At 42.6% G+C, this 26,717-nt stretch overlaps 1 protein-coding gene across 7 annotated transcripts in view; it reads left to right on the top strand.

Annotated features, from left to right (window-relative positions):
- TBC1D12 (TBC1 domain family member 12) overlaps positions 1–26,717 on the top strand; it is a 101,589-nt gene that overhangs the window by 66,248 nt on the left and 8,624 nt on the right. For 6 of the 7 annotated variants that reach the window (XM_006035549.3, XM_006035550.2, XM_025191710.1 and 3 more), the window contains 7 exons: positions 1,810–1,925; positions 4,316–4,398; positions 14,224–14,341; positions 14,723–14,829; positions 16,606–16,686; positions 22,032–22,126; positions 22,932–23,003. In XM_006035549.3, coding sequence (XP_006035611.1) covers positions 1,810–1,925; positions 4,316–4,398; positions 14,224–14,341; positions 14,723–14,829; positions 16,606–16,686; positions 22,032–22,126; positions 22,932–23,003 — 672 coding nt within the window. Of the gene's footprint in view, positions 1–1,809; positions 1,926–4,292; positions 4,399–14,223; positions 14,342–14,722; positions 14,830–16,605; positions 16,687–22,031; positions 22,127–22,931; positions 23,004–26,717 lie in introns of those variants that run through there. The other variant, XM_025191711.1, reaches the window with a different exon arrangement.

Here is a 26,717-nt window from a genome sequence, read left to right as displayed (position 1 = left end):
GCGGGGGGCGGGGGGTGTTGCTGGCGACTGGATGGGTTTAGTGGGATCAGGGATTTGAGGGGACCAGAGGCTATTTTTAGCTCCCTGACCCCTTAAGGCAAACCTTCCCTCCTGCCTCTCCCCCCACTGATACTTACTTTCTCAGCTCCCAGCAGTGGTGAATGCTGATAAAACCAGCACCATGAGCAGCTTGTGTGATGCAGGGTTGGGGGTGGGGAGGCAAGCTGGCTGGTTTGAGGGAGGGGAGGAGGAGGGGCCTGAGGGAGCTGGGATGGGCTTTCCCACCTTTTGGGCTGCGTATGTAACTGTACAGAAGTTCAATGCACTGGTCTAACTTAGATCAATTTGAGTGTATTTCAGTCCGGGTCTCTCTTAGACTGTGTTCCACCATTTATAAATCAGTCTCTGGGTGTGAAACTTCTGTATAAGTACAGGTTTAGCCTGATTTCCAGTCACTGAGCCTGGGTTTCAGTGTAAGGCCCACACCTGGGTGAAGTAATTTAGATTTGGGAGGCCATTTTTAACCTGATTCAACCTCCTTGAATGTCTGCACTTAGCCAAAAAATCTAACTGCTTTTAAAGAAGTTTATGAAAAGTGTTATTCTTGTTGCATCTTGGACACTAGATTGATAAATTACTGGTTAAGCAGTAAAATGCCATCACTCCTGTAAACGCTTGACCTGTATTTATCAGTAGGAGCAAACCTAACTTTGATTATATGTAGAAGTGCTGCTGCTTCTTCTGTGCCAAATTAATAGATTCTTAGATTGTAGAGTTGGAAGGGACCACAAAGGATCATCGTGTTTGACCCCCTGCCCCTGGCAGGAAAGAGGACTGAGGTCAGATGACCCTAGCCAGGTGACTATCAAACCTCCTCTTGAAGACCTCCAAGAGAGGTGGTACTATCACCTAACTTGGAAGCCCCTTCCAGATTCTGGCCACCCTTACTGTAAACATTTTTTCCCTAATGTCTAACCTGAGTCTACTGTCTACTAGTTTGTACCCATTGTTCCTAGTTACTCCTAGGGGTGCTCTGGTAAATAGCACTCTCCAATTCCCTGTTTTAAAAGTTTTAAATCTGAGCTTTATATCCACATGTGTCTGAAACTCCCAAGAAATCCTTGTTTAAATCATTTTGGAGTGAAGGTTCTTTGCTGATGAATAGGTAGGGGTATCTGTAGGCAGTTTTATTTTGTTCTTGTTCATCATAACACAGTTTAAAACATGCATATCAATAAGTGATAGGACAGTGAAAAAAGTAAGATTTTTGTACACAGAGGACACGTACCATAATTACGTTTGAATGACAGTAAGAATTGTGTGTTCTTACTGGGATTCAGAAGGATGCTGGAAAGGTGGAATTAAAGTGAAAATCAAACAGAGAGAGCAACATGCTAACCATGTTACCTGGAATCAAGAAAGAAGGAAGGAAATGCAGAATTGTGGAGGGATGTTACTTTTTTTTTTTTGCTTAATCTCAACTAGCACTCTCCTTTTTAATTCTTCAGATTTCTGCTCAAATAGAATTGCATTCCAATTAAGAAAACATACTTGCATTGATATAAAACATGTCATTTAGTCTTTCGTGTATATGCGCACGCATGCATACACACAGTTTAGAAACTGGTCTTGATCAGGAGTGGCCAAGTAAATCAGCTAGAATTCATGTTTGCTGTTCATGTTTGCTCCCTTACAGTCCTGAAAAGGTAGCATTGTTTGGGTGCTGTAATTCATTTTAAAGCTGGTATTAATTAGTTTCTTGCTGTTTGTTTCATTATGTAACTTGCATATTTTTATAATTTAATTTAGGAATATGAAGCACGAACAGGAAGAATGTGCAAGCCACCACTTCAGTCATCAAGACGAAAAAATATTGAATTTGAACCCCTTTCTACCACTGCTCTTATTCTGGAAGATAGACCATCGTAAGTACAGAAAGTAATTCTGCCATGGAGTAAATATATACACATGCCTAACAAATTGTAAATAGGACATTCAAGCTTCTTCCAAATATTACAGTAATCCAATTAAAACAGTCTTAAGACTGTAGCTATATTCACATGAAATCTTGGCCCTGTTAAAGTCAGTTGCTAAACTCTCTCATTTACCTTAAGGCCAGGATTCACATTGTTTATTCCATAGGGCCATTAGTTTGTTGCCTTTGACAGGTTCTTAGACATGCTCACTCAACAAATCTCAGTCTGTTGTAGATTTTCTCTTTATCCAAAACCCTGTTTCTCTACTGCTTGGTTTCCAAAATATATAATTTGCTGGATTGCTAAGGAGGACTCATCACCTGCAGCTGTTTATCTACTGGTCATATCAGTTAGTACAAAAGTCTAATTTGGGATCTGAAAAACAAACTAAACATGGCCATTGTGAAAATGTGCTTTCTGCATGAAATACAGGATGAAGACTCAATACTTCAGAATTATTTCTATACCAGGAAGATAACCTTTTGCCAGTAGAAAATAGTTTTCAGCAAATGACAATGTTGATTCCTTAAAATTGTTGTTGATCAGCCATGTGGTCTTCATGTAGAGAGCACAATCACTTTTAGTAGAGTTAGAGTAACAAAAATTGTTTGTGTGGTCTCTATGAATGACCAGACAGTGTTCAGCAGCAGTTTTGAGGTACCAGATGGGCCTCTTTCTGATAACCACTTTTAAGCAGCAAGTCATTTTCTGATGTAGCTAGACTATGTATACTCTTCCAAAGATTAAACCAATGCTTCTTAGCCAGGGTGCTGAGGTACCCTGGGTTGCCGCCAGGTACTTTTGAAGGGTCTGTGAGGTGTGAGGAGATAAGCTGAGACTAGCACAAGCTCAGGCTCTTTGCTTATCTGCTCCCCCACCTGTGCTTCCCTCACTTTTAAAAAGGGCTAATGCTCAGTTAACAAGTTTCAGAGAGGTGCCTTGAAGATGAAAAGGCTGAAAACCAGTGAATTAGACAGTTGGAACAAGTTTATTACGGTACTAAAGCACACATTGTGCATGGCATGTCCTGTTTTATAGTTGATTTCCCAAGGGTGTATAAATCTTGAGTTTTCTTCCACAGCCAGAGAGAACACTACAAATTTGCAATTCCACACCACTGAATAAGCTTGCCATACATCTAGGAGAGTATTTTAAATAGTGATACATTTACAAGGATACATAATGTGAAACTATATATAAATGCATCTTATTTTCATTGATGGTGAAACTACAAATTTATTTCATATTTTTTTGGTAGTAAGAATTAAAATAGCCAGGTGATAGATTTGACGAGGTTGTAGTAATATTTGAAATGCAAAGGAACTCCTAAGTCTCTTATAGAATTCAGAACAACAAAAAACGCACAGGCTGCACCTTTTATGAATTCTCTCAGATGTATGCTTTGTTTGGTATTCAACTTCAGCGTCTCACTGTGCAGCACTTCTATTTGGAAACTTCTGATTTTTCTATTCTTTGAAAATGTTAGAGGTCTTAATGAGTTTTGTCTCTGGAGTTGAAGGAGAGGTTCATTTTAGTACACCCATGAAACTGAGCCACAGCATAAATAATGTGAAGAAGAGTAGATGGTTAGAGACCAGATACCAAATGTTTACGTAGTATCTTCTAAGGCTGTGCAAAGCTTCGGTCGCAGATTCGATTTGGCGGCTGAATCTCTGAATCGAATTGGGGGACCCATTAATCTCTCCAAATCTAATCAGAAACCTCCAATTTGATTTGGAGAGACTCGACAATTTGGCCATAGACCGTTTTATATCGGGGGGCGTTCTACATACCTCAAGGTACCAGGTGGCTTGTGAATGCTGAGAAGGTGGGGGGGGATGGAGTGTCCCACAGGAGCATGGGGGCCCCTAAAAAATTTAGAAAATTTAATATTCATCTGCCCCTGGCTGCCTGTCACATGACCCTTGTTGGCTTGCCAAAACTCAGTAAGCGGCCCTCTGCCGAAAATAATTGCCCACCCTTGTGGTAGACCAACCCTTAGTGGATATTTTTGTACAAAAATGCTATTGCAGAAGGTGTTTGGGAACTTTAAAACTGGTGATTTCAATTTGGGTTGGGAGTGTCTCTTCTCTAAAGTTCGCTCTTCTACATGTTTTGCTTCCAGTTCTGGTTTAGTCAGGGACAACAAAGTTGAGCCAAGAAATGGTAAAGTAAATGTTTATGGATAAATAGCAAATTTCAGTAACTGTTGCTGACACTCAGCAAGTGATAGAAGCAGTAAGTTCACCTTAGAAAGGAAGAAATCAAATAGACTTTTTTTTTTTTAAATGGTTCAAAATGTCATTTGCATATTAGATTCAGGAACCCCTTGTTTTCAGAAATCTCCCTGCCAAATCCATAGAGGAGGCTTTACGTCATCGACAAGAATATGATGAAATGGTGGCAGAGGCAAAAAAACGAGGTATGTTAATTATGTTGGCTTTTAACTCTGTTGGGGAGGCGTATTTGGGGGTGGCAGTCTTGACCCAGGGACTTCGTTCCTGGCTGGTGGTATAAAGATCTCTCTCCAGTCCTGGTGGTTGTTTTGATGTACCATATTTCTGCACCTAGCTGCTGCTGCAGCACCATGGACTCTCCAGGAAGCCACCATTCTGGTACCCCCTCTAAGTGGGTGCTCAGAACTGGTGCAGTGCACCCCTACCCTTGTTATGCTAATGATTGAAGGCATAAACCTCTTTTTCTTGCTCTTGCATTCTCCAATGTTATTGTTAATGTTCAATCATCCCAACAAATATTCATTCTAAATATATGATCTCTTTGTTTTCGAGCAGATGAGCTGTTTGTAGAAAGCCTTTTTTGAGATGTTACTGCTAATATTGTGTTATGGCACGTTTGTATTGCATCAAATTATATAAACATTGGCTCTACTCACCTACTTATAGTATATAATGGTCACACAAGGCACTTTCCCTTGCAGTAGCATCAAATGCTGTCAATCAGAATTGGTGTATTGGGCTGCGAGTGGCTGCAGCATGGTGCGCTAGCCATGGGGTAGGGGAGGGGCTGCTTTTCCCTTGCACTCAGCACCAGTTTGTAACCTGCCCCTGCTGCCAGCTTGGTCCCGCACCAAGCACCATGCACAGTCCCGTTGGGGCTGTGCATGGCAGCAGCAGCTGCGGCCCACCCCCGCTGCCCCCCCTGTGCTGGGCATTGTTTGCTGCTGCCTGCCTGCCTAGAGCTCATGCACTGGGCACCAGCAGCAAACACTGCCCAGGGGGGGTGGGGGGCAGCTGCTGCCACTGCACACAGCCCTGATGGGCGAGCCTAGAGCCGGCGTGGGGCCCAGGCTGGCAGCGGGGGTGGGTTACAAGCTGGTTCTGAGCGCAGGGGAGAAAAGCAGCCCCGCCCCTGTAGCTGGCGCCCCGTGCTGCAGCCGCTCATAGCCCGCATGGGGCTGCCTGTGCCTCCTCAGGACAGCCCCACACAGGCTGCGAGTGGCTGCAGGAGGGAGCTCTGGGAATGGGGCAGGGGAGGGGCTGCTCTTCCCCTGTGCTCCGGCATGGGGCTGTTTCCCCTTACCTGATATTCCAGGGTGGGGTCCCAGGCCAGAAGTACCGGCTGGGGGGAGGGGCTGGGTGGGCCCTGCTGTTGAAGGAGCCCTCCAGGGCTTCCCCTGGGTCCTACTGCCCTTGGTTCCTGTAATCTTTGACAGAAACCAGGGACAGATAAATTTTAATTTTCTAAATTTTTTTAGGGGCTCTGCGGGCCGTATTTTGCCCACCCCTATACTAGCCTATCCTTAAAGCCAATGTAGGACAAAACTGACCTTTTTGAGTTTTTTTTAATGTAGGTGAATTCTGTGGTGATGATAGTGGTGGTGGTAGTGGTGGTCTTTTAAAACTCTTCTACCAGTTTTGGTCTGCAAAGCTGTAAACATGCAAAGTGAGCTCTGTTCCTTGCATACTGAAGGGGCAGGTGACTGCAGAAGTTCATCTTAGTCACTACTGGATGCTAGGATTCCGTGGACCCTGTTTTTATTAATTTGTGCACTTGATAAAGTACATCAGACCCCAGCTGAGTTGTTTTTTTTTGCACGTGCCCTTGTGCACACTAGATAAAAGGTGCTGTTTACTAGGCCTATGTGAATAGGAAAGTGTTTGACTCTGATTCAGAGGACAGTGATGCAGTTCGGTAATTCGAATCACTGTCCCCATTCAATTAGGCCAAATCAGAATTGGGGATTTGGCACTGATTCGGATTAGCTGAGGAGAGGCAGGCACAGCTGGGCGGCTGCTCGTTCTCCCATGGCTCCTCCGGCTGTGCCTGCTTCTCCCCAGGCGGGGGAGCCGTGGGAGAAGCCCCCATGGCTGCCCTGCCTGGCCCCATGCCCTGCCCAGCCCCAGCCTCCCAGCACTTAGGGGGGGAAAAAAAAAACAACCCTGCACTCACTGGCTGCAGCAGCAATCAGGGCCTCTTGGGGCTCATGGCAGAGCCTCCCCCACACAGTGTGGGGCAGTGGGATCGCCCCCCTGCCTGGCAGCTGAGTGGCAGCTGCCCCATGGTGTGGGTGCAGCACAGCTTGGCAGGCCGTCGTGTGCTGTCTGGGTGCTGGGGCTGAGTGGTGCCGGGCTCCAGCTGACACTGCTGGAGCCAACCCAGTTCCCAACAGTGTGTGACGTCCTACCCAGCCACGCTGTACCTACGCTTTACAATTGCTGCTGTGTGGGTGCCAAGTTGGGGGGGGTGGGGGGCGATCCTCGCTGCCCCCTATTACCTTGTGCTGCGCATGGCGTGGGGGGGGTTCCTGCCATGAGCCCTCAGAGGCCCTGATTGCTGCTGCTGCAGCCGGTGAATGTGGCCCTTTTTTAAAGTGCTGGGAGGCTGGGGCCGGGCAGGGGATGGGGCTTCTCCCACAGCTCCAATAATATCTTCAAATACAATTTGCGGTTGGCCGCTGGCCCAGCTCTTAAGGACTAGGACTTGCACCTGGATCGAGCTATCAATTGGGCTAATAACCAACCCCGTCCAGGAGGTAGCCCTATGCAACAGGCCTTTAGATTGGGTGGTCCCCGCAAGCCAGCAGTAAAGCAACCTAAGGGTGGTGACCTGGGAAAGCTCCAGGCAGGAGATCAGGTGGTAATAAGCATCCTCAAAGAAATAAATAAAAGGGGACAGTATTGGCAAAAAGTGTGCATAACACATGGTAGGTATTTAAGTCAGATTCATCTAATAGGAGCCAAGCTCCTTGTTGTCTTGTTCCTACAAATTAAATCTGTCCACAAATGCAGCCATAACCATTTCTAATTAAGCCTACCACTAAAGACAAGTCCTGCTCTGTCACCTGTCTAAATCAGCTAGCACCATGAAGTGGTGGACTGTTATAACTGTATTCTTCTTACTAATGCCTTATTGTGTTTCTTAGGTAAGGCGTGTCTACTATCCTTCTTGTTACCCAAATATTCATAAACTTGCTCCTAAAGACCTAAAGGAGTGGCCTAACCATAAAAAAACATGCCCCCAAAACGCGCTCAGATGACCTTCATGTAGTCCAGCCGCAGTATCTAACACTTTTACAGGCTGGACACCTTCATGTCAGCCAGCCCTGATAGTCTACACCCCAGGGTACTCAGGGAGCTGGCTAGCATCATAGCCTAGCCCCTGGCATGGATCTTCGAGAACTCCTGGTGCTCTAGTGAAGTGCCCAAAGATTGGAAAAAGGCCAATGTGCCTATCTTCAAGAAAGGGAGGGAAGTGGATCTGGGAAACTACAGGTCCATCAGCCTGACCACTATCCCAGGGAAGGTTTTAGAAAAGATTATCAAAGAGGCCATTCTTAACAGACTGGTCGATGGCAACATCCTGAGGGATCGCCAGCACAGGTTTGTTGTGGGTAGGTCTTGCTTGACCAATCTTATTTCCTTTTATCACCTGAACAAGGGGGAAGAGATTGATGTTGTATATCTTGATTTTAAAAAACCTTCAATCACCTCTTGGCAAAACTGGCTAACTGCAGCCTCGGGTCTGCCACAATCCACTGTTTGGGGAATTGGCTCCGTGGTCAGACCCAGAGGGTGGTGGTTGACAGAAATCACTGGTCATGGTGCCCTGTGACCAGTGGGATCCCTCAAGAATCTGTCCTTGGACCTATTTTGTTCAACATCTTCATTAACGATGTAGACGTTGGTATCAGAAGTGGACTGGCCAAGTTCGCTGATGATACCAAACTTTGGGGTAAAGCATCCACACCTGAGGACAGGAGGGCGATCCAGGCAGATCTTGATGGGCTCATGAAATGGGCAGATGAGAACCTGATGGTGTTCAACACTGATAAATGCAAGGTTCTCCACTTTGTGAGGAAAAACCTGCAGCATGCTTATAGGCTCGGCAGTGATGCACTGGTTAGCACTACAGATGAAAGGGACTTGGGGGTCATGATTGACCACAAGATGAACACGAGCCTTCAATGTGATGCTGTGGCTAATAAAGTGAGCAAAATGTTGGCTTGCATCCATAGATGCTTCTCAAGCAAATCATGGGATGTCATTCTCCTGTTGTACTCGGCTTTTGTGAGGTCGCAGCTTGAGTACTGCGTCCAGTTTTGGGCTCCACAATTCAAAAAGGATGTGGAGAAGTTTGAGAGACTGCAGAGGAGAGCCATGCACATAATCAGAGGTCAGGAAAACAGACCTTATGATGAGAGGCTGAGAGTCATGGAACTCTTCAGCCTGGAAAAGCGCGGGCTCAGGGGTGATCTGGTGGCCACCTATAAGTTTATCAGGGGTGTTCATCCGGATCTGGGGGAATGTCTGTTCACCAGAGCGCCCCAACGGATGACAAGATCGAACAGTCACAAACTCCGCCGCGACCAATTCAGGTTGGATATAAGGAAGAACTTCCTTGCTGTCCAAGCCTCCAAGGTTTGGAATAACCCGCCACCGGAGGTGGTTCAAGCACCCAGTTTGAATGCCTTCAAGACGCATCTGGATGCTTATCTTCCTGGGATCCTATGATCCCTGCTGACTTCCTGCCCATGGGGCAGGGGACTGGACTCAACGATCCTCCGGGGTCCCTTCCAGCCCAAATGTCTATGAAATCTATGAAAATCCTAGTCTCCAAGTAAAAAAAAAAAACAAAAACAAAAAAACCTAAACCCCAAGATAATTAACTGGCAAAATGGTAACTGTCAGTACACCTGTGGCACCAGTTATTATCTTGAGTACATTCCCTATCTAAAGGCTAAAATGGCTAACTGTGGGAGGGGAGGTAATTGCTGTAGCTCTGCTCATTTATAAGCTTGTTGTTACATACTTCCTGAAAAAAAACAAACCCATTCAGCTCAACATCCCAGAGTCTGTGCCCCCAGTAGTGCATTCTGCATCTGTTTAGCCTCTTAAGCCACTGTGTTTAGAAAAGTCTACCCCTTCCCATTCCTGTGGCTGACAACACTCTCCAATGATGGTGTAAAGCCCACCAAGTGGAAGGGCGTGCTACAGGTTAAAACGAAGTTATTACATAGTTTATAAATTATACCTACACAGAGACATAGTACAATGCTAATTTACACTGTTCATGTGTCACCAAGTATCACCTCAACTACGTGGCTAACCATCTTAATGTCATAGTGCTCTGTATTACGCTAGTAGCAACAGCTAAATAGTGTTTTAACCGTTGTCATAAATTTGTTCATACTATGCAAGTTAAATTTAAAGATCCCTCCCCATTCCCTGATGTAGTACATATACCTTTAGCATCTCAACTGTAGCTCTCTCAGTGCTTCAGCAAGCAAGAGGTAAAGTGTGACAGCTGAAAACTGTCTAAGGTGCTTGCCGAATGCTGTGAAGATTAGACCAGGTGTTTCTTATCATTTGTTCATGTATTATAAGCTGTTTGTTGCTGCTAAGAGCCTAATTAAAGTGAAAGTAATGAGGCCTTGTATGTAGTAAGGCCTAGTAAATTTAGCAAAGCCTTGTAGAAGAAGTAGTAAGTTAAGCCTTATGGCGTAGTTAAAATTAATCTTTATCAGAAGAGTGCAAAGGCTTGTACTGCTATTGGTCAGTCCTAAGAAAAGCTTGCAGTAAGGAAATCTGTATGGCTGTAAGTTATCAGCATAGCTCAAAAATTATAAGTTAGCTGCACATCCAGAAATCATTTAAAAGGAAAACATAGCTCTATAAAAGAAGCTACTAATTTAAAATTAGCTGCTAACCTGGATTCATAGGCTAGTAAATCACAAGAAGCCCAAGGGCTATATACGAGGGTCCTTCCCAGTACCCCTCAGACAACGCTAATCAAGGATGCCTAACTTCACTAAGCTTTGCAACAACAAAAAAAAACTTGTCGTACATCAGGCGTCAAAGAGGACTGCCAATAAGTTGCCAACGCAAATTGTTATTGTCTGACCTTGTTGTTTTGTTACTACGCATAGTTGTGTGTTTATTAAGTCAATAAACCTTTCTTACCTTTCTACCCTCGACCACTCTCTCAATCCCAACCCCTCCGCTGGCGGCTGGGACACTCTGCCTGCCCAGGGAGAGGCAAGCACAGCTGGAGGAGCTGCAGGAGAACCTGCAGCCACCCGGCTGTGCCTGCCCCTCCTGGGCTGATCCGAATCTCTCTGAATCTATTTGGAGGCTTTGGATTTGATTTGGACCTTTTAATGGGTCTTCCGATTCGATTTGGATTAGGCTGCTGAATCGGGCCAAATCTCCGAATCGAATTGGCGACTGAAACTTCGCACAGCTCTACTGTCTACCATATTTTCAATTTTGGTAAAAGTGATTAAAACCAAGACATTACTCTACTTCACCGAGCATGCCATCTTCACACCACTTCTCCATGCTAGACCAAATTCCAGTATTTTGCATTCATTTTGTTAAAGTTAGAGCTCTTGTTCAAGAGAGAAAAGCTTATAAGGATCCTTTTCAGTATGGGGAAAATACATTTTTTTCCCCTTTCTCAGTCAATAATCACTGGATGGTTTTGCTAAAATTTGAGGAGAGCAGGAATTCTTGCCCCAAAAGAGACCAACTGTAAAACAAGAAAAGCAACAGCGGAGAACCTGTAAATAAAAGTTTCAGTTAATGATGAGCAATTGAAAGTGAATTTAGAATGGGAATGTTTAGATAATGAGTTTAACTAACTATTATTGAAAATGCTGTAGATTACCTTAGAGATGCTGAGATTAAGGAAATTCTTAAATATTTGAGAGGTTCTGTAAAGTTCAAATGCTAATGACACACGGCTACAAATGAGGTAAAAAGAACACTGTTGGCACAGTGTTGTGTAAAGTTCACTCTACTAGGCCTTCCATATATAGTAGGAAGAGTGGTGCTTGTTTGTATATAATTTTAATCAGATTTATAATCATTATTTCATTTAAATTTATTTCTATTAGCCTCTGAGTAGATTCTTAAATGTTGTTTAATCTGGAGACACTATTTAATAAGATAAACTTCATTTGAGACTTCATAATTCTCTGCCTTTTCAAAGGTTTTGTTGCAAGAGAGCTTTTTTGCTTGCATGTGTTCTCTAGTAACTTTTTTAAGAGATTATTTTCTGTCAAATACTTTAGTCTATTGCTTTGTAGTACCATGCATTTTGATAATATCTGAAAAGAAAGATTGCTGCTCTTGTGTCCCTGTACTTTTTAATCCTGGTTCTAAGCGAAATCTCACTTTTTTTAAAATTCTAAAAACTTGGAAAAAGCAAGCGGTAGGTAGCAGACTTCCCTTTTCTAAATAGCTATGCAGCCAAGAAGGCTGTCGGTTGCTTTCTAAATTCAAGAAGATGAGGAGTTCATTTACGTTTACAGTCTGCTGATTTGACAACGTGTGTGATGGTTGAATAGGCAGTGCCACTGTTTCTCTTTATATTATTAAAAAGAAGTTCTGTTACATTTAAATTAACTTTTTTATACACAGTAACTGGTACCAAGATGCATCCCCCTCAGACAAGAATGAAATCAAAACCCTGTGTAAAGTGCAGTAGTTTGGAGCTTTTATGTGGCATTGTACAAAGTGCACTTTGTGTACTGAAAGAGTGCTTGGATATGTGTGGGGATGCTGCTTCGATGCACTGTAATTATAGAATGCCCGATTTAATCGAGTCTGCTGGAGCATACTAACTAGTGCGCTTCAGCAGCCTCTGCGTTTCATGTGTTCAGTGTCCCTGTGCTTCAAAATGGCAGCGGGGGCACTTTAACTAAGGCCTGTTCAGTGAGGTTTTAGTTAAAGTGCCCCCACTGCCATTTTGAAGAGTAGGAAAGTTGAATATATTAGATGCTGCAGGTGCTTTAATTAGAGTAGCTTCAAGCAACTGTCCCCATCGCGCTTCTGGAGCACACCCAGGGTTTGTCCTTTGAAACCAATATGCTTCCTATGTATATTTGGTCTTGTCTGACTTAATTAACAAAAATGAGCTTTAACCATGTTCTTCTGCTTATTAGCTCAGCAGAATTGAGCTAATCTTATCAACAGACTTGTTTTCAAGGTTTCAGTGGAGAATAAAATCAGTTCTGGCTCACTCGGCTCATTTTCTTGGAACTGCAGATATCCATTTGAAGAAATAACTTTGCCTACATAACCTGCCAGATGATGACAGGACTTGGATTTAGACTGGTGCCTCTGGTGGCATGTTGTCCTGGAACCTCTTCCAACCTGTTATGTTGGGCTCCAGAATCTCCACTTTTTTTTGTTAAGATCTCTAATTGTCATGATTATGAAGAAAATCTTCAAAATATGAGCAATATAGCAATGTCTGGCTGAGTATGGAACAGTAACTTAGAAGTGCTTCATCTGTCTTAGTGAGATTTAACTCGGGTACCCAATGATGATGGGCACCTATGCACATGCCCAACACCTGCTCCAATGCATTCTAATTAGAATGCATGGAAGCAGACTCTATTTAATCTAATTAATTTATTGATTGATTAATCTAAGTCTAACTAAAATGCTCCAGCAGCCTCTGCATTGAATGTATTCAGAATCCCCACATTTCAAAATGGTGGCAGGGGTGCTTTAGTTAAAGCACCCCTTTTGCCATTTTGAAGCACAGATGCACCGAATACATGAGACGCTGTGGGCATTTTAACTGAAGAGGCTCTCAAGAGTACATGTAAAGATGCCTGGTAATTTTAAATGTCAACCTTATTAATATTTGAATGATCATGAAATTATGCAGTGAAGGAAAAATGGGATCCACAGACCTTCACAGCAAACTAATTCATTTCATTCTGGCACTGAGTTTGTAGTATTTGGTGGAGATACCACTGTTTCTGTTCCTTCTCTCCAATCTCACTGCATGCACTGGTGTACATGCCAAAATGAGGAACTAAATTAGGGACATTTACAGGGGCATCTTGACCCAGCAAAAAGAAACTAACCCCAGATTGTCCAACAGAGCCACTTTATCTTAAAACCCCCCAGTGACAGAGTCAAGCTGAAGGAACTTAGTGGAGCTCAGTATGTATTTAATAGATTTGAACAGCTGCATTAGCTGTGTGAATGGTATTTATTTTTTTTAAACTAACCTGTGCTGCTTGAAAAGGCAACCAATACCTGTTTCTGTCCAAGTTCAAGCTTTTGGAGGTGGTGCGTAAAAGGTTGGGGGAGAAAGATACAGTTTGGATCTCGAGTCCCAAGACTGACGGCATGTTTGGCGATTGGAGAAAATATTTCACAGGCAAACTGAGTGTTGCATTTGAGATTAGAAATCATTCACTTAAAACAGTTGCTTTTCAGAGCAGGCTTACATTTTAAGCTAAGGGGGTCTATAAGTATCAGGTAGCACACTGTATTTGTATGTGGCTTGCCTTCTAGGCACTGGTTCCAAATACTTTAGATTCTGCAGCTCCCTGTAGTTAGTGTGGTGGTGATGATGGTGTTAGCAGGTGCTGCACCTGGGAAGTTTCTTAACTCTGTAGTATGTACTGCTTCCTGTTCAGGAGGTAGCATTTTCAGATCAGCATGGCATCTGAGTACAATGCTGCCCAATGGCACAGGAATATTCAGGGATTTGGTTCTAGGTGCCAGCCTGAACTTTTTCCCTCTCCATAATGGGCTGTGCGTCTCTGCTTAAGAGACCTGCTGTTCCTTAAATAGATTCATTTTTCAAGAATTTATTTGATAATCTCTACTTTGAGTCTCTACATGGGACATATGAAAAATATGGTACTTGTATATGAGCCAAATTTAGGTTTTCCTCTTCCAGTGATTATTGTAAATAATGAATTAGCCAGCTGATTGTACCTAGGATATCATGCATTAAAACAATATAATATATTTAACAGAAATTAAAGAAGCACATAAAAGGAAAAAAATAATGAAAGAACGTTTCAAGCAGGAGGAGAATATTGCTAGTGCTATGGTGATTTGGATCAATGAAATATTACCTAACTGGGAAGGCATGTAAGTAAACAGTTTTGTTTTGTAAAGCTGACTCAAAAGTAACTTGTTTTTTCCCTCTTGGCTCACAGAAGAGCCACAATCTCATTTGCCCTCTTTTTCCCTACTCTTGGCCACAGATTGGATAGATCCTCCTTGCCAAAGAAAGTTATAACTCATTGCTGATGCATCTGATATGATGAGAAGTCATTAGAGAGAAATATGAGAGATTTCTTGGAGGTGTTTTAATGTCATTTTTCATTGTGGTCTCGGCCCTTGTAAATCCAAAAACAAATGTTTTTCATTTTGACCTGAGTTGTGTTGTTACCTCTAAACTGCCCAGTATGCAAAGGAAACAAGATAGCTGACTTCTCTAATGCCCTTCTGTCTTTGTCCTTTGCCCAGGCGTTCTACCCGAAGAGTTCGAGAGCTGTGGTGGCAAGGCTTGCCCCCAAGTGTTCGTGGGAAAGTTTGGAGTCTAGCTGTGGGAAATGAATTGAATATCACTCCTGGTATGTATATCTTTTCATACTTTTTATGCAGAATTCCTTTACTTGATGTATTCAAACTAGAACAGCTCCCCTTCTGATAAGGTGTTGTTCTGTGATGCTGATCAGGTAATTCAGAGTTCCTGTACTTTGCTGTAGATTATGTTAGTCTATTTGAATTTGTATTTTTTTTTAAACAGATCGCTAGACTGAATTTTAGTATGAAGAAAAGTTGTATCCAAAGAAAACCAAACAAATCTTTAGTATATGTTCAGTTTTTACAGGTATATTATTTCAGGGCTTTACAAGCAGTTTGAGCCATGAGAAAAAAAAATCCTCATTCTAAATATTTTCTTATACCTATTAATGCATACATAAAATTATACAATCTTTTTACACTTCAGTATTAAAGTATACTCTCCCCATATATGTAAGAAAGCACAACTCAGTTGTGTTTAGATTAAAATCTGAGGTGAGATCTAGAGGTTTCTAAATTCATTGCATTTCATGGGAAAACACTTGGGTAATGACTAGGAACCTACCAAAATCATGACAGAAGTGTGCTGCATGGCAGCTTCTTTAACTGTGCAGTTTCTCCTGTGCGCTCCCTCTCCCAATTTGGTGGAGGGGCCCCACCACTGGCTGCTCACACCCGATCATCAGGGAGGCAAGAACTGTGGTTTAAGATATGGCACCGTTTTTGTTTCCTACTGCTGACTGGCCCAGGGGCCGTGGTGACCCTGCTGCTTGGTGCTGACTAGCTGTGAGGCAAAAACTACCCCATACTTAAAGCTGAGGTTTTTTGCCCCCTACCTGCTGATCAGGAGCAAAAGGTGAGGCCCCTCTGCCAATCAGCTGGGGGTGGGGGAAGGGGCTGGCAGAGGAGGGGCTCTCCTGGGAAACTTCAAGATTAAAGGAGCTACCGCACAGTGCGCTTCTGCTGTGATTTTGGTAGGTCCCTAGTAATGACTCTTTGAATAACTGATTCTAATGTACCCACATTTCTTCCAGCTTATTGAGAAAAGGGGGAAAACATTTTAAAATGTATTAGTCTTGGTTTTTATACATGCAGTATACTAGAGGCATAACTAGTAAGGTGTGTGCCCTGGGCCACATTTTGCCTATAACATCCTGCTTTTGCAAAACAACAGCTTGGGGGTTCATGCAGCAGCTGCTGGGTGCAGGGACCCTCTTGCATCTTCCTATTGCAGCTGCTGCTGCAACTCACCCCTGCCCAGATTGCACCCATTTGTTGTTGCTGGTAACAATCAGCAGTGATGATTTCAAGGGTGAGAAAAGTGGCTGCTAAAGTGGGGGCACAGCTAGAAGGTCCCTATGCCTGGCAGCTGCTGCATTAACTCCCTAGCTGCTGGTCAAGTCAGCACCTCCCCCTCGAGTAGTGGCTATTCCCAATATCAGACTGCTGTTGGCAAAAATGGAGCCCTACCCCATCTCCCCATGGCCAGAGCCCACTGCCATCAGGCCTGCCTGAAGTGCTGCTGATTGTTGCTGGTGGCAATGGGCAATGCTGGTTTTGGTGGCAAGAAAAGTGCAGACTCCCCAGGGAGCCTTCATTCTACTGCTCCCTCTAAGTTGGTGTCTGGGACTTAGTCTTCTGTCACCTATCCTTGGTTAAACTTACTGCAGTACTTGTGCCAGAACTCTGTGTGTGCTATGTGTAGTAGGAATAGCAAGTGAAATTTTAGTGATAAGATCGTACGTGCAAGATAGCAAAACTGTATTTGTAAGTTTCATTATGGTGCAGCTTGGGCTGCATTTCTTTGCTGTGATATTTTGCAGAACTATATGAAATCTTCTTATCCAGAGCAAAGGAACGATGGAAAAGCTTCAGTGAGACAAGTTCAGAGAATGATATAGAAGGTGTGTTCTTATATTGATACAAAAGATTAATTGCAGTTTCATATAATTTGTGCTGATAAACAAACGTGTAAAGACTTAAAAGATCAATTCAGATAAATGTTTCTACCTTCAAATTTTGTGTGCTTCAGGCCTGCTCTTTCTTTAAAACTTTGGTTTTTTATAGCAGGTCACTGAATAGATAGTTAATAGCACTTTTAATTTGAGGGATACCTGCAGAAAACCTTTTCATGTTAAAATATGAAATTCATTAAAAAATGAATTAATTTCCAAATTAGCATTTTCTTGGAGTTTTTGAAACTTCAGACCATGGGATACCACAACTTAAAAACAAACAAAAACCTAGTAGGTAATGTACAAAAAGGGAGATCCAGAAAGATATGCATTGTAGTATCATCATGGTGGTTGATGAGCCTTATTTGTATAGCCTTCATAACCTAAGTGTTTTGAAGACATAAATGAATTGTGCCCTGGGAGAGGAAAAGGGTATTCTTTTGTTTTTACTGAAAGAAGTGGAGGACTGAGATGGAAAACATACCCACAAGACCAGTAGTCTTAAATCTGTAAAATGGGAATAGTAGCACTCGTTACATAAAACTGTCTCATTTGAAATCCTGTGTTTTTGCTGGTTTTGCTTTTTATATCACTGACACCAATTTCTATAGTTACTTGTGGCAGAGACGTGTAACTTTTATGTTTGGAAATATCTTTGTCATAAATATTCATTTGTGCTGTTGGAATTATAAAATTATTATAGCAAGGACAATAGTGTCTCAGTTCTAATTTTATACTGTAAAGTGTTCTAACATTTTAGAAGTTAAAATTTTTTTTTTGTCATAATAGTTTAATTTTTGAGCTGGTGTGTTTTGGAAAAACACATTAGTTAATCTTTCTTAAAGTTGATTTCAGTAAGTTACTTGAGATTTCTCAATCCACATCTGTGAGTTATCTAAGACAAACTCTTTTTTTTTTTTTTTCTCAAATGTATGTATGAACATGAGACTAAGCCAGTTTTTTCTTTTTTTTGGCATATGTATTTTATGTCTTTGATATCTGCGTGTGCATCGCCTGAATAATATTTACTATAGTAAAAGAAAATACTTTTCAAGCAGAATACTTAGTAACTTATTCTAGGACTCTGAAAGAGGAAGAGAAATTACTAGCTCCATTTTATTGTGTACATTTTGCTTTTCTTGCGCTTGTCCAGGGAAGACTTCAACAAATGGCTGTGAAGTATCTGTCAGTGTTCCCTTTTTTTTTATATCTTCAAGAGCAGGCAGATCCCCTGTGTTAGGTCAAAATTTTCTGTAGGAAGCTCAGAAAATACCAGAGGTTTGTTTTTTGTTTTCTATTTATGTTAATATATTTGGTTTATCCCTAATTTACTGAAAAAATCATCCTTTCAGAGGATTTTCTAGAAAGCTATGCCCAAGTATTTTCAAGTTATGTATATGTGCATGTTTTTCATGCCCGCATATCTGATGCTTCCAGTGTCTATCCAGTACTTATTTTTATGAAATAGAATATAACAGTGAATACCCATGTTGTGTCAAGCTAGTGCATACAAGTAAATTTTATACAAACATTTTAATAAGAGAGAATTTAAATTCTAAATGACTTTTTGTAGGTCAGTAAGGCTTTTGTTTTCTTTCCTTTTAATGCTGTTAACTTGGAATAAATTACAGTAAGATTAGTTCTTCGTAGAGTTAATTGTCCATATACCTAGTCCCATTTGGGCATGTCTCATGACCCTAAACGTTGACCCCTTAGCACTATCTATAGTGCTTCAGCCCTGCCTCTGCTGCACTGAAGGTCAGTGCACGCTTTATATTCTTTAGTTCCTCTTAGCTGGAGCATTTCTTCATCAGTCTGCTTTGTGGTCTGTGTGCTACTCAACCCATGTAATTCTTCCTTTTATTGTTGATTTCATTGCCTTATAGTTTTGTTCTTTATTAGTTACCTTTTAGTTATCCCTTCTTTCCTTAACGTTTTTCAGAGTGCATGGAGGTTTCAAACTCCAGGTTAGTATCCTTGGGTGCCTATACACATGCATCGGGGCTGTTCGGACATTATAGCGCGTCAGAGCAGACTTGTTTAATTGAGTCTGCTGGAGTGTAGTAATTTCCACACTTCAGCAGACTCCAGCATCACGTGCATTAGTGTCTCCACACTGAAAAATGGCGGTGGGTGTGCTTTATCTACAGTTCATTCAGGCTTTAGTTAAAGTGCCCCCGCTGCCATTAGTTACAGTGCACAAGACACTCTGGGCGCCTTAATTAGTGGCTCCTGGAGTTGCTTGAATTAAAGCACTCCACCTTCCCAAACCCTCTGCCTCATCCCATGTATAAATCCCCCTTGTTCCCACCATTGTTGTTACTTTTAGCTTCATTGCAGTGTTGCCATTTTGGGGTTCACGTCTTAGCTTTTCTGTTTTAATGTCTGCCTTGTTTCTTTTTAGAGGCTAATTATCACCATTTTCATAGAGGCACAATTTCCTGATTTCACTGTATGGTGACCTAGCCACCAAAATCACAATCTCCCAGATTTTGCAGCTGAGAGAGACTGCTTGAAGCAGGAGAGGCAATGTTTAGAAGTGAGTCTTGCATCTTGGAGATGGAACCTAGGCAATTCTACAACTCCTCCATGGCTCTTTGTTTCTGTAGCTGAGATCTACAGGTGCAATGGTCTTGGCTCAAAGACTAAGAGGTTCTCAAGCTGTATAAAACTTACAAGATTATCAAGATGAAGCCATCTTTTGTGATTCAGGCCCACCCCACCAGAGTTGTGGCAGTTTCCATAGCCTGCTTGTGCAACTGTCTTAGCGATCACTGTAAAGCAACTGAAAACTTGGAAGATCAATATGTAGCTTTTATTAACTGCCATGCCATTGCAGAAGCCTCAGAGCAAGATACCATATTTGGCAGATATTTCACTGTTTACCTAGGGGACTTTGGGACCTGGCTCAGATATGTGCTTGTGTGTGGCTGCTGCTTTGGAGTTGTCCACAAGTAGTAATATGAAGTAAAATGCAGTTACTACCCAGTAACTGGAGTTCAAGACATGTTCTTCAGTCTCCTTCTTCTCTCCTCTGCCCCTCCATTACTCTTTCTGCTCCCCCCCCCTCCCATATCCCACTCTCTCCTTTTCTTTGAAGTCAGTGTGTGGGACTGTAGTAGAAAACTGAGGAGCAGGCATTGTATACCACCCATTATGCCTTCAGTGTGGCATGCACAGGCAAAATGGCTCTAGTTAAAGCTCAGGGGCTTTGCCCCACAAATGAGAATATGTATGTGGACAGGACATCTTGTACTCCAGTTACTTGTAACTCCATTTTTCCATTCTACTTGATTTATTTCAAACTTACTTGCTCCTGTCATTTCTTGGCAAACCTGTTTCTTACACTTCTCTTTAAAAAGATTAACATCAATTCATCAGGGCATTAAATGGCAGAGTGTTTGGCAGAATGCTGGTGGTTGCTAGCTGGCAGTTCCTGAATTACTAATGTGAGAGTTGTTAATTCTGGTTTTCTGTCATGATGCTGCCTACAGAGTCCCATTGTAGGAGTCTTGTGTGTTTAGCCATGTGGCCATGGAACAAATGCTGGCAGTTAGAGCTCCAGGAAGTAGGCTTGTGTCCACTGTTTTATAGAGCCAGGTTATAAATATTCTGCCTCTTCCAGATCGCTCTTCACCAACTTCCTTTTTTCCAATGTGTGAATAAAAACTGTAATTGTGAATGGATGCAAATGCCATATTTACCTAAATCAAAGACAACCCTGAATTTAAGCTGACCCCTTAATCATTGGATTCTACACATGGAAACAATTATAAATTTGTTATAATTTTCCATGTATAGAATTCAGTTATTGTGGGGTTGTCTTAAATTCATCCCACCTACTGCCGTAGTGGGGAAAGCAGTGGTAAGGGAGTATGCATGGGGAGGGGGTATTAAGCAGCTTGCCACTCATCCATCCCTTACTGCCTTTGCCTTCTTTCCCCCTCTACCCCCCACCCCTGCAGCTTCTTGAGCCTGCCTCCATGTACCAGACTGGCTCAGGGACAGAGTGCCAGAGTGGAACAAGCATAAGTTGGGAGGGAAGGGGACAGAGGCTGTGAGAGGAAGGGGAAGACAGGGGCAGGAAGCCCAAGATTGCTGGGGAGGCAGGCCACAGCTGCGACTTTGGCCCTGAGCCCAGGCTGGGGCTGGAACTGCAGCAGCTGCCTGCTGCCTACACCACCTCGTGTTCAAATCCAAGGAATGTTTTTTCCCCAGTGTTACTTATGGGGAGGGGGTTTCCTCTTGGATTCAGGTAAATGCAGTAAGTCAATTGCTCAAATTTAGGCTAAGAAGTGTTTCTTTAGTTTTTAAAAATATGGGCCTCGTAGTATTACGTAGTCTTGAGTTTTCCCCAAAATTGACCAAAACAAGATACTTGAGTCACTTAAATAAGGTTATGCCTGCATTCTGGTAGATGTAGACAGGAAGCGGGGAGTTAAGAGCCAGAGAGGAGGTGGCAAGAAGGGAGATGACCAAAGTGGAATAGATTTGGGGGTGGAGAACAAACATGACTCACTGGCAGTCAGGGTGTGGAGAAGGGAGTAAGAGGCATCCTTTAAACTGTAAGCATTGTATAGTGTGGAAATCAAGACAGCAGGAATTACCATAGTTAATCTTACTGTTCCTTGTTTCCTGTTGACCTGATGTAACTTGGAATTTGGATGAATTTCAAATGAATGTCTAGCAGGTAGAACCCTATTGGTTGGTTTTTTATTTTGGTTTTGTTTTGTTTTTTGGTAAGGCCAAGCTGCTAATTAATTGTTGTGAATATGTAGGATCTGGATACAGGGACAAAGCATTGTCCGTCAGGTTTGGGGATATAAAGACAGAATTTCTGGAGAGACTCCTGCCTCCTTTTTCTAATGGAGAAACTGTGGGCCTGATTTTAGTGGAAATCAGCATCCTGGATGTCCCTTTCTTCTCTATATCCTTGCTGTTTCCTTTGCCCAGCCATACCTCTAGGCCTCATACTGCTGCAGCTAGCCTCTTTTCGCCTCCCAGCTGGCACACTAAATCTGGTTATATCTTCAAGTTTTGATGGTGGATGTTGTGTGTGTGTGTGTGTATGCTACCTGCCAACTGTTATTCAGAAAGTTTCCAGTTTTGTGTATCCCAAACCCATAGCTCTCACTGCGTGGCTTTGTAGGAGTACAGTTTTGAAGAACAAGAATTAAAGATTCCCCACTTCTGCACTATGGCAACTCCTTGACATGACTGCATGTGACTTGATCTTGTCTTACATCTGTAAAGTACCTAGCTTCATAAATGTATGTTTGTTTGTTTGTCTGCAGATGCAGGGGCATCTGCTGCTGATCGTGAGGCCAGCCTGGAACTAATTAAGTTGGATATATCCCGAACATTTCCATCTCTCTATATTTTTCAGAAGGTAAGGTGTTTTAAAATCAGTTTTTTGAACATGCTCAATAATATTAAATAAACAAAATGTGATCAATCCTGCGCCTGACCGTTCACAAACAAATAAGACTGTAAAACTAAGCAGCAAGAATATAAACATTCATTGGCCCCTTTTCACAGCAATGTTTGCATCTGCTACATCTTTTTCAGCAAGAGAATAAACAGTCTGACATTCATTTCGATCAAATAATGAAATTGTACTGCCTAATAATTTACATGAAAAGAAATTATTTCTTTCTTTGATAAATATATGCAGCTCTTGTTGATGTGCGTCAAGCTGCTTGTTTGCAGCAAAGGGGGGGATGAACTCAAACTGCTTCTGTGAAGTTGTCAAACATAGGTAATTCTTACAAATTTTGTATTTTGGTGCAATACAGGCTATATAAATAGTCATGAAATCACAACCACAGCGTGTTTATTTTAGCAGTTAATTTTTCTGAATTCATATTCTATCCTGCATGGTCTGAGACAGAGCCTGTAGTACCCTTTAAATAAGGTACGTTTGCACCATGTTTATTTTGCTTTCTAGAGCCGCAGCTTCTATGTATATACAATATACATAATAATCATAGTATTTTATGTTTCTTACTAGATTATTGGCTTGTAAATATTTGGAGGCGGGGGGGAGTTTATATAAATTTAGATTCTAAAACGCATTTCAGGAAATTCAGAAATAAACATACCTTGAGTCTTGACACAATGATTTGATTTGATTTGCTTAATTTAGATAGAATAACACTTTTCCAGAGTCCTCAGTTTATCTGTTCCTTTTAAAGGGAGGTCCATATCATGATCTCCTGCATAGTGTCTTGGGAGCATATACATGTTACAGACCTGATGTGGGATATGTAAGTATTTGTTTTGTACATTAACATATTTTACCATGGTATAGCTACTAAAATTGAAGCATATTAGAGCTTTTCCTTTTCTAAACTTTAAATTATGCTACCAGCACTTCTTTAAAAAAAAAAAAAATATATAATTTTATATATATAAAAAAATAAATAAATAAATATTACCGACTTACATTCACAGTCATTTTTATGGTAATAACTCTAGGCCTTCTGGTTCGCAAATGTCCCTGCAAACATTCTTGTTAATGGAACTTTGTTGAAACTGACATGTTTCCATATGAATACTTCATTTACAACTAACTTTTCCCAACAGAATTTCTAATTTATCAGAAAACTTCAAACCGGCTCTTCCCCACCCTTAAATCTGTCTGTGCATCCTTTTTTTTCCACCATCATATCATATTCCACCATCATATTCTTTTTTTTTTTTTCTTCCGCCCCCATGTTACCTCAGCTTTGAGATGCCTCCAGTATCACAATCCCGCTGGGTGCAAGTTAGCCCAATACTTGAATTTAAATGATAACCACAACAGCCCAATGTCTCTAGTTTTCACAAAAAATCAATGGGTATCTTAATGTCTAAAAAGTCAATTTTGGGATTGACTGAAAAAATTTGCAGGCATTACAATTTCTACTAGGTTTTCAAGAAAACCATTTTTTTTTACAGTATAAAAAGTTGTCCTTTCCCCGAAGATGGATGTTACAGGAGCTATCCATGTCTGAATCACCTCAAGACTAAATTACGTGATGACTAAGAGTTTGGACATATGAACAACTTGTTGTGTTACAGTTGTCCATCACCTGCTCCATGGGAACTGCGTATATGCATGCTCTTACACTGCAGTAAGTGCAAGTAAAAGGCAGTAGTTTTGTCTTCAGTGAAAGCCATGGAAGGAAATCATGAGCAGGGATCCGGGTTTTTCGTTTCCCACAGAAAAACAGAGAAAACCACGGATTTCCCCGCATTTATCAAAGGAAACATGGATTTTTCCTTTTAGCAGAAATACCTGTGCATTTCCCACTTTTGCAGAGAGCTCTGCAGGCTGGCATAGTTCCAGCCTGCAAGAGTTTTTTTGCAAAAATGGCAGCAAACTCCCAACCCTGTCTGGAGGAGGAGGGAGAGGAGGGAAGGGTAGGGCTTGAAACTGTCAGCCAAGGCTTGGCTCAGACCCACTGTTCTTCCTGGAGCCTGTAAAGTAATTGGGGCTTGCAGGGGGTTGGAGGCCCTCTCTGGCACGGCTGGGGGGTTGTGGGTCATAGATGGGGGGCACTGGCAGGGCAGAGGGTGGGGCCTGGTGTGGGTGGGGGTGACAGCCAGAGCTGGGGGATGGGGTTGGGGGCTGTGGGACAAGGCTGTGGGGCAGTGGGACAAGGCAGGTGGGGGGCAGGGCATAAGGCTGATACTGTGCAGCTCCTGGTCTACGTGCCGCAGGTCAGATCGAGTGGGCTTCATGCCTCCATGTGCAGCTTCCTGCAGGAGTGCAAAAGCCCCACAAGGAGGCATGCAGCTTGCTTGGGCCAGTAGCATGCAGCTCCTGGACCCCATGCTGCAGGGTGGGCTGGGCAGGCTCCACACCTCTGTGCACAGCTTCCTGCACATGGATGTGGAGCCCACTCAGGCCAATAGTGTGCAGCTCCCATACCCACCCCCTCTTCCCGCATACAGATTTTCACTTACCTACAAACCCCATACTCTCATGCCCACACCCCCACATACTGTGAATCCACCTCCAACACCTTCACAGATCTCCCCCGACACACACCCCACGCCAACCCCCCCATCCATACAAAGTACCTGTATATATTTCTAAAGATGGTTCAAATAGTATTGTATTTATTTTAATTTGTGGGGCAAAAAAAATGCATAATTTTGAGCTTTTCTGCAAATTATTTTGAATTTTTCTGCACATAATTCCCTGGGTTGTACAGAGTGATCTTGGCTGTGGCCACAGCCCCCACCCTGCCCCTCCTGCCCTCCCACAGGACTGCGTAGAGACTTCTTCACAGCCCCTGCACAGATCCTAGGAGCCTGCCTGCCCCCCTCCTTCTCCACCTCCTACATGCTACAACTGCATAGAGTGTTAAGCAGGCTTTGGAAGTGGGCATTTGGAACTAGTTGACCGTAAATGGTTGTAAGAATGAGAGTCCACTAAGAAAGCAGTAGTATTTATTTACAGCTGTTTATGTACATTTAACTCCATTCTCTGTTAAGCATATAGACTAAAGGAGTGAAAGAGAAAAAAAGTGTGATAGAAATTGCAGGATTTACGATAGAGCAGCCACAGTTGGACCCACACAGCTGTGGGGACGGCCACAGTTGGACATGCATCCTGGTGCATGGTGGGAGCTGCTGCCGGGAAGGGAGTGAGTGAGGGGTGCTGGCAGGGGTAGGGGGTGGGGAGGGGAAGCTGTGGCTAGGGAGTGAAGGGCAATGGCATATCTGGACTGCTCAGCACCACACAGGAGTGTGGGGGGTAACCACAGCTGGACCTGTGTCCTGGTACGTGAGGGGACAGCAAAAGCTCACTTTTCCATGATGGAAAAACATGGAATCGAATATGAAAATTTATTACGTATTTAGAATTTATTCTGTTAGTGATTGAAGAACTAGTAGGCTTCCAAATTGCTCTAACACGGTAAATATATCAATAAAACATTGTGTTCAGCTGATACCCATACAGTTGGCATACCCCTATACATAGCAGCCTTCCAATTTAATCACAGATCTTGGGTTTTAATTAAGGAATTTGCTCTTTTTTATCAGGGAAATCCAGGATCCCTGATCATGAGAGAGAGAGAGAGAGAAGGAAAATAAAGGAAATGAAAACATCTGTGGAATGCAGCCTAATATCTACTTAATAAATCAGAAGTTCATGCTTTCCTCGGTTTTCTAACAGTCATTTGAAATCTAGAATCTCAAGTATGTCATCTCAAGTGTGCAGCTCCCGGTCCACGTGCCGCAGGCTGTACCGAGTGGGCTTGAGAGTATTTCTGACTCTTATGCAGGGAGTGTCTCTTTATTAAGAGCAAATGCTAAGGGTAAAGACATAGGCAGACAAGGTTCCTTGGGTGAAGACAGGCATTGCATTTTAGTGGGACATGCCTTTCTCCTTCTAGAAGCTGGGAGTGTACAGATATTTGTCCAGCTTCTCCCACAGAAAACATTTCATATTCAGAAGAAAGATGTTCCTCTTTCAACAGGGAAGATCTTGTCTGAATTCCTTGAGCAGGAATTTAGGTTGTAGCCGTGTCCGTCTATGGACATAGGCAGACAATGTTCTTTAGGTAAATCTGATTACTGTATTTTCGTGCATATAGCCCACCCACGGGTATAAGGCGCACCCACGTATAACTCATGGAAAATTGTGTTTTTATAAATTAATCTGTGTATATGCTGCACCCATGTATTCCCCGCGGCGGTGTATACACGGGGAGGCGGCGCAGCCCGGCCTGCCCCGGCCCCCGCGGCGGCGCAGCCCGGCCTGTCTGGGCCCTGCGGGGGAAAAATGTCCATCGATAGCCTGCACCCATCCACTTTTTTTGTAAAATCATGTATACCCCGTGGGGTATAGGTGCGAAAATACGATATCTTTTATTAGACCAACTCAAATAATTGGAAAAATTCTTCTTAGCAAGGTTTCGGGCACAAACACTGTTTGTTAGGCTGAGGCAGCACTTGCAGATGCACACCGAAAATCTATCAGAGAC

This window comes from Alligator sinensis, unplaced genomic scaffold (genome assembly GCF_000455745.1).
Source record: "Alligator sinensis unplaced genomic scaffold, ASM45574v1 scaffold472_3, whole genome shotgun sequence".
NCBI lineage: Eukaryota > Metazoa > Chordata > Crocodylia > Alligatoridae > Alligator > Alligator sinensis.
The sequence above is the reverse complement of the archived record's forward strand: the minus strand, read 5'-3'. Positions and strand labels throughout refer to the sequence as shown.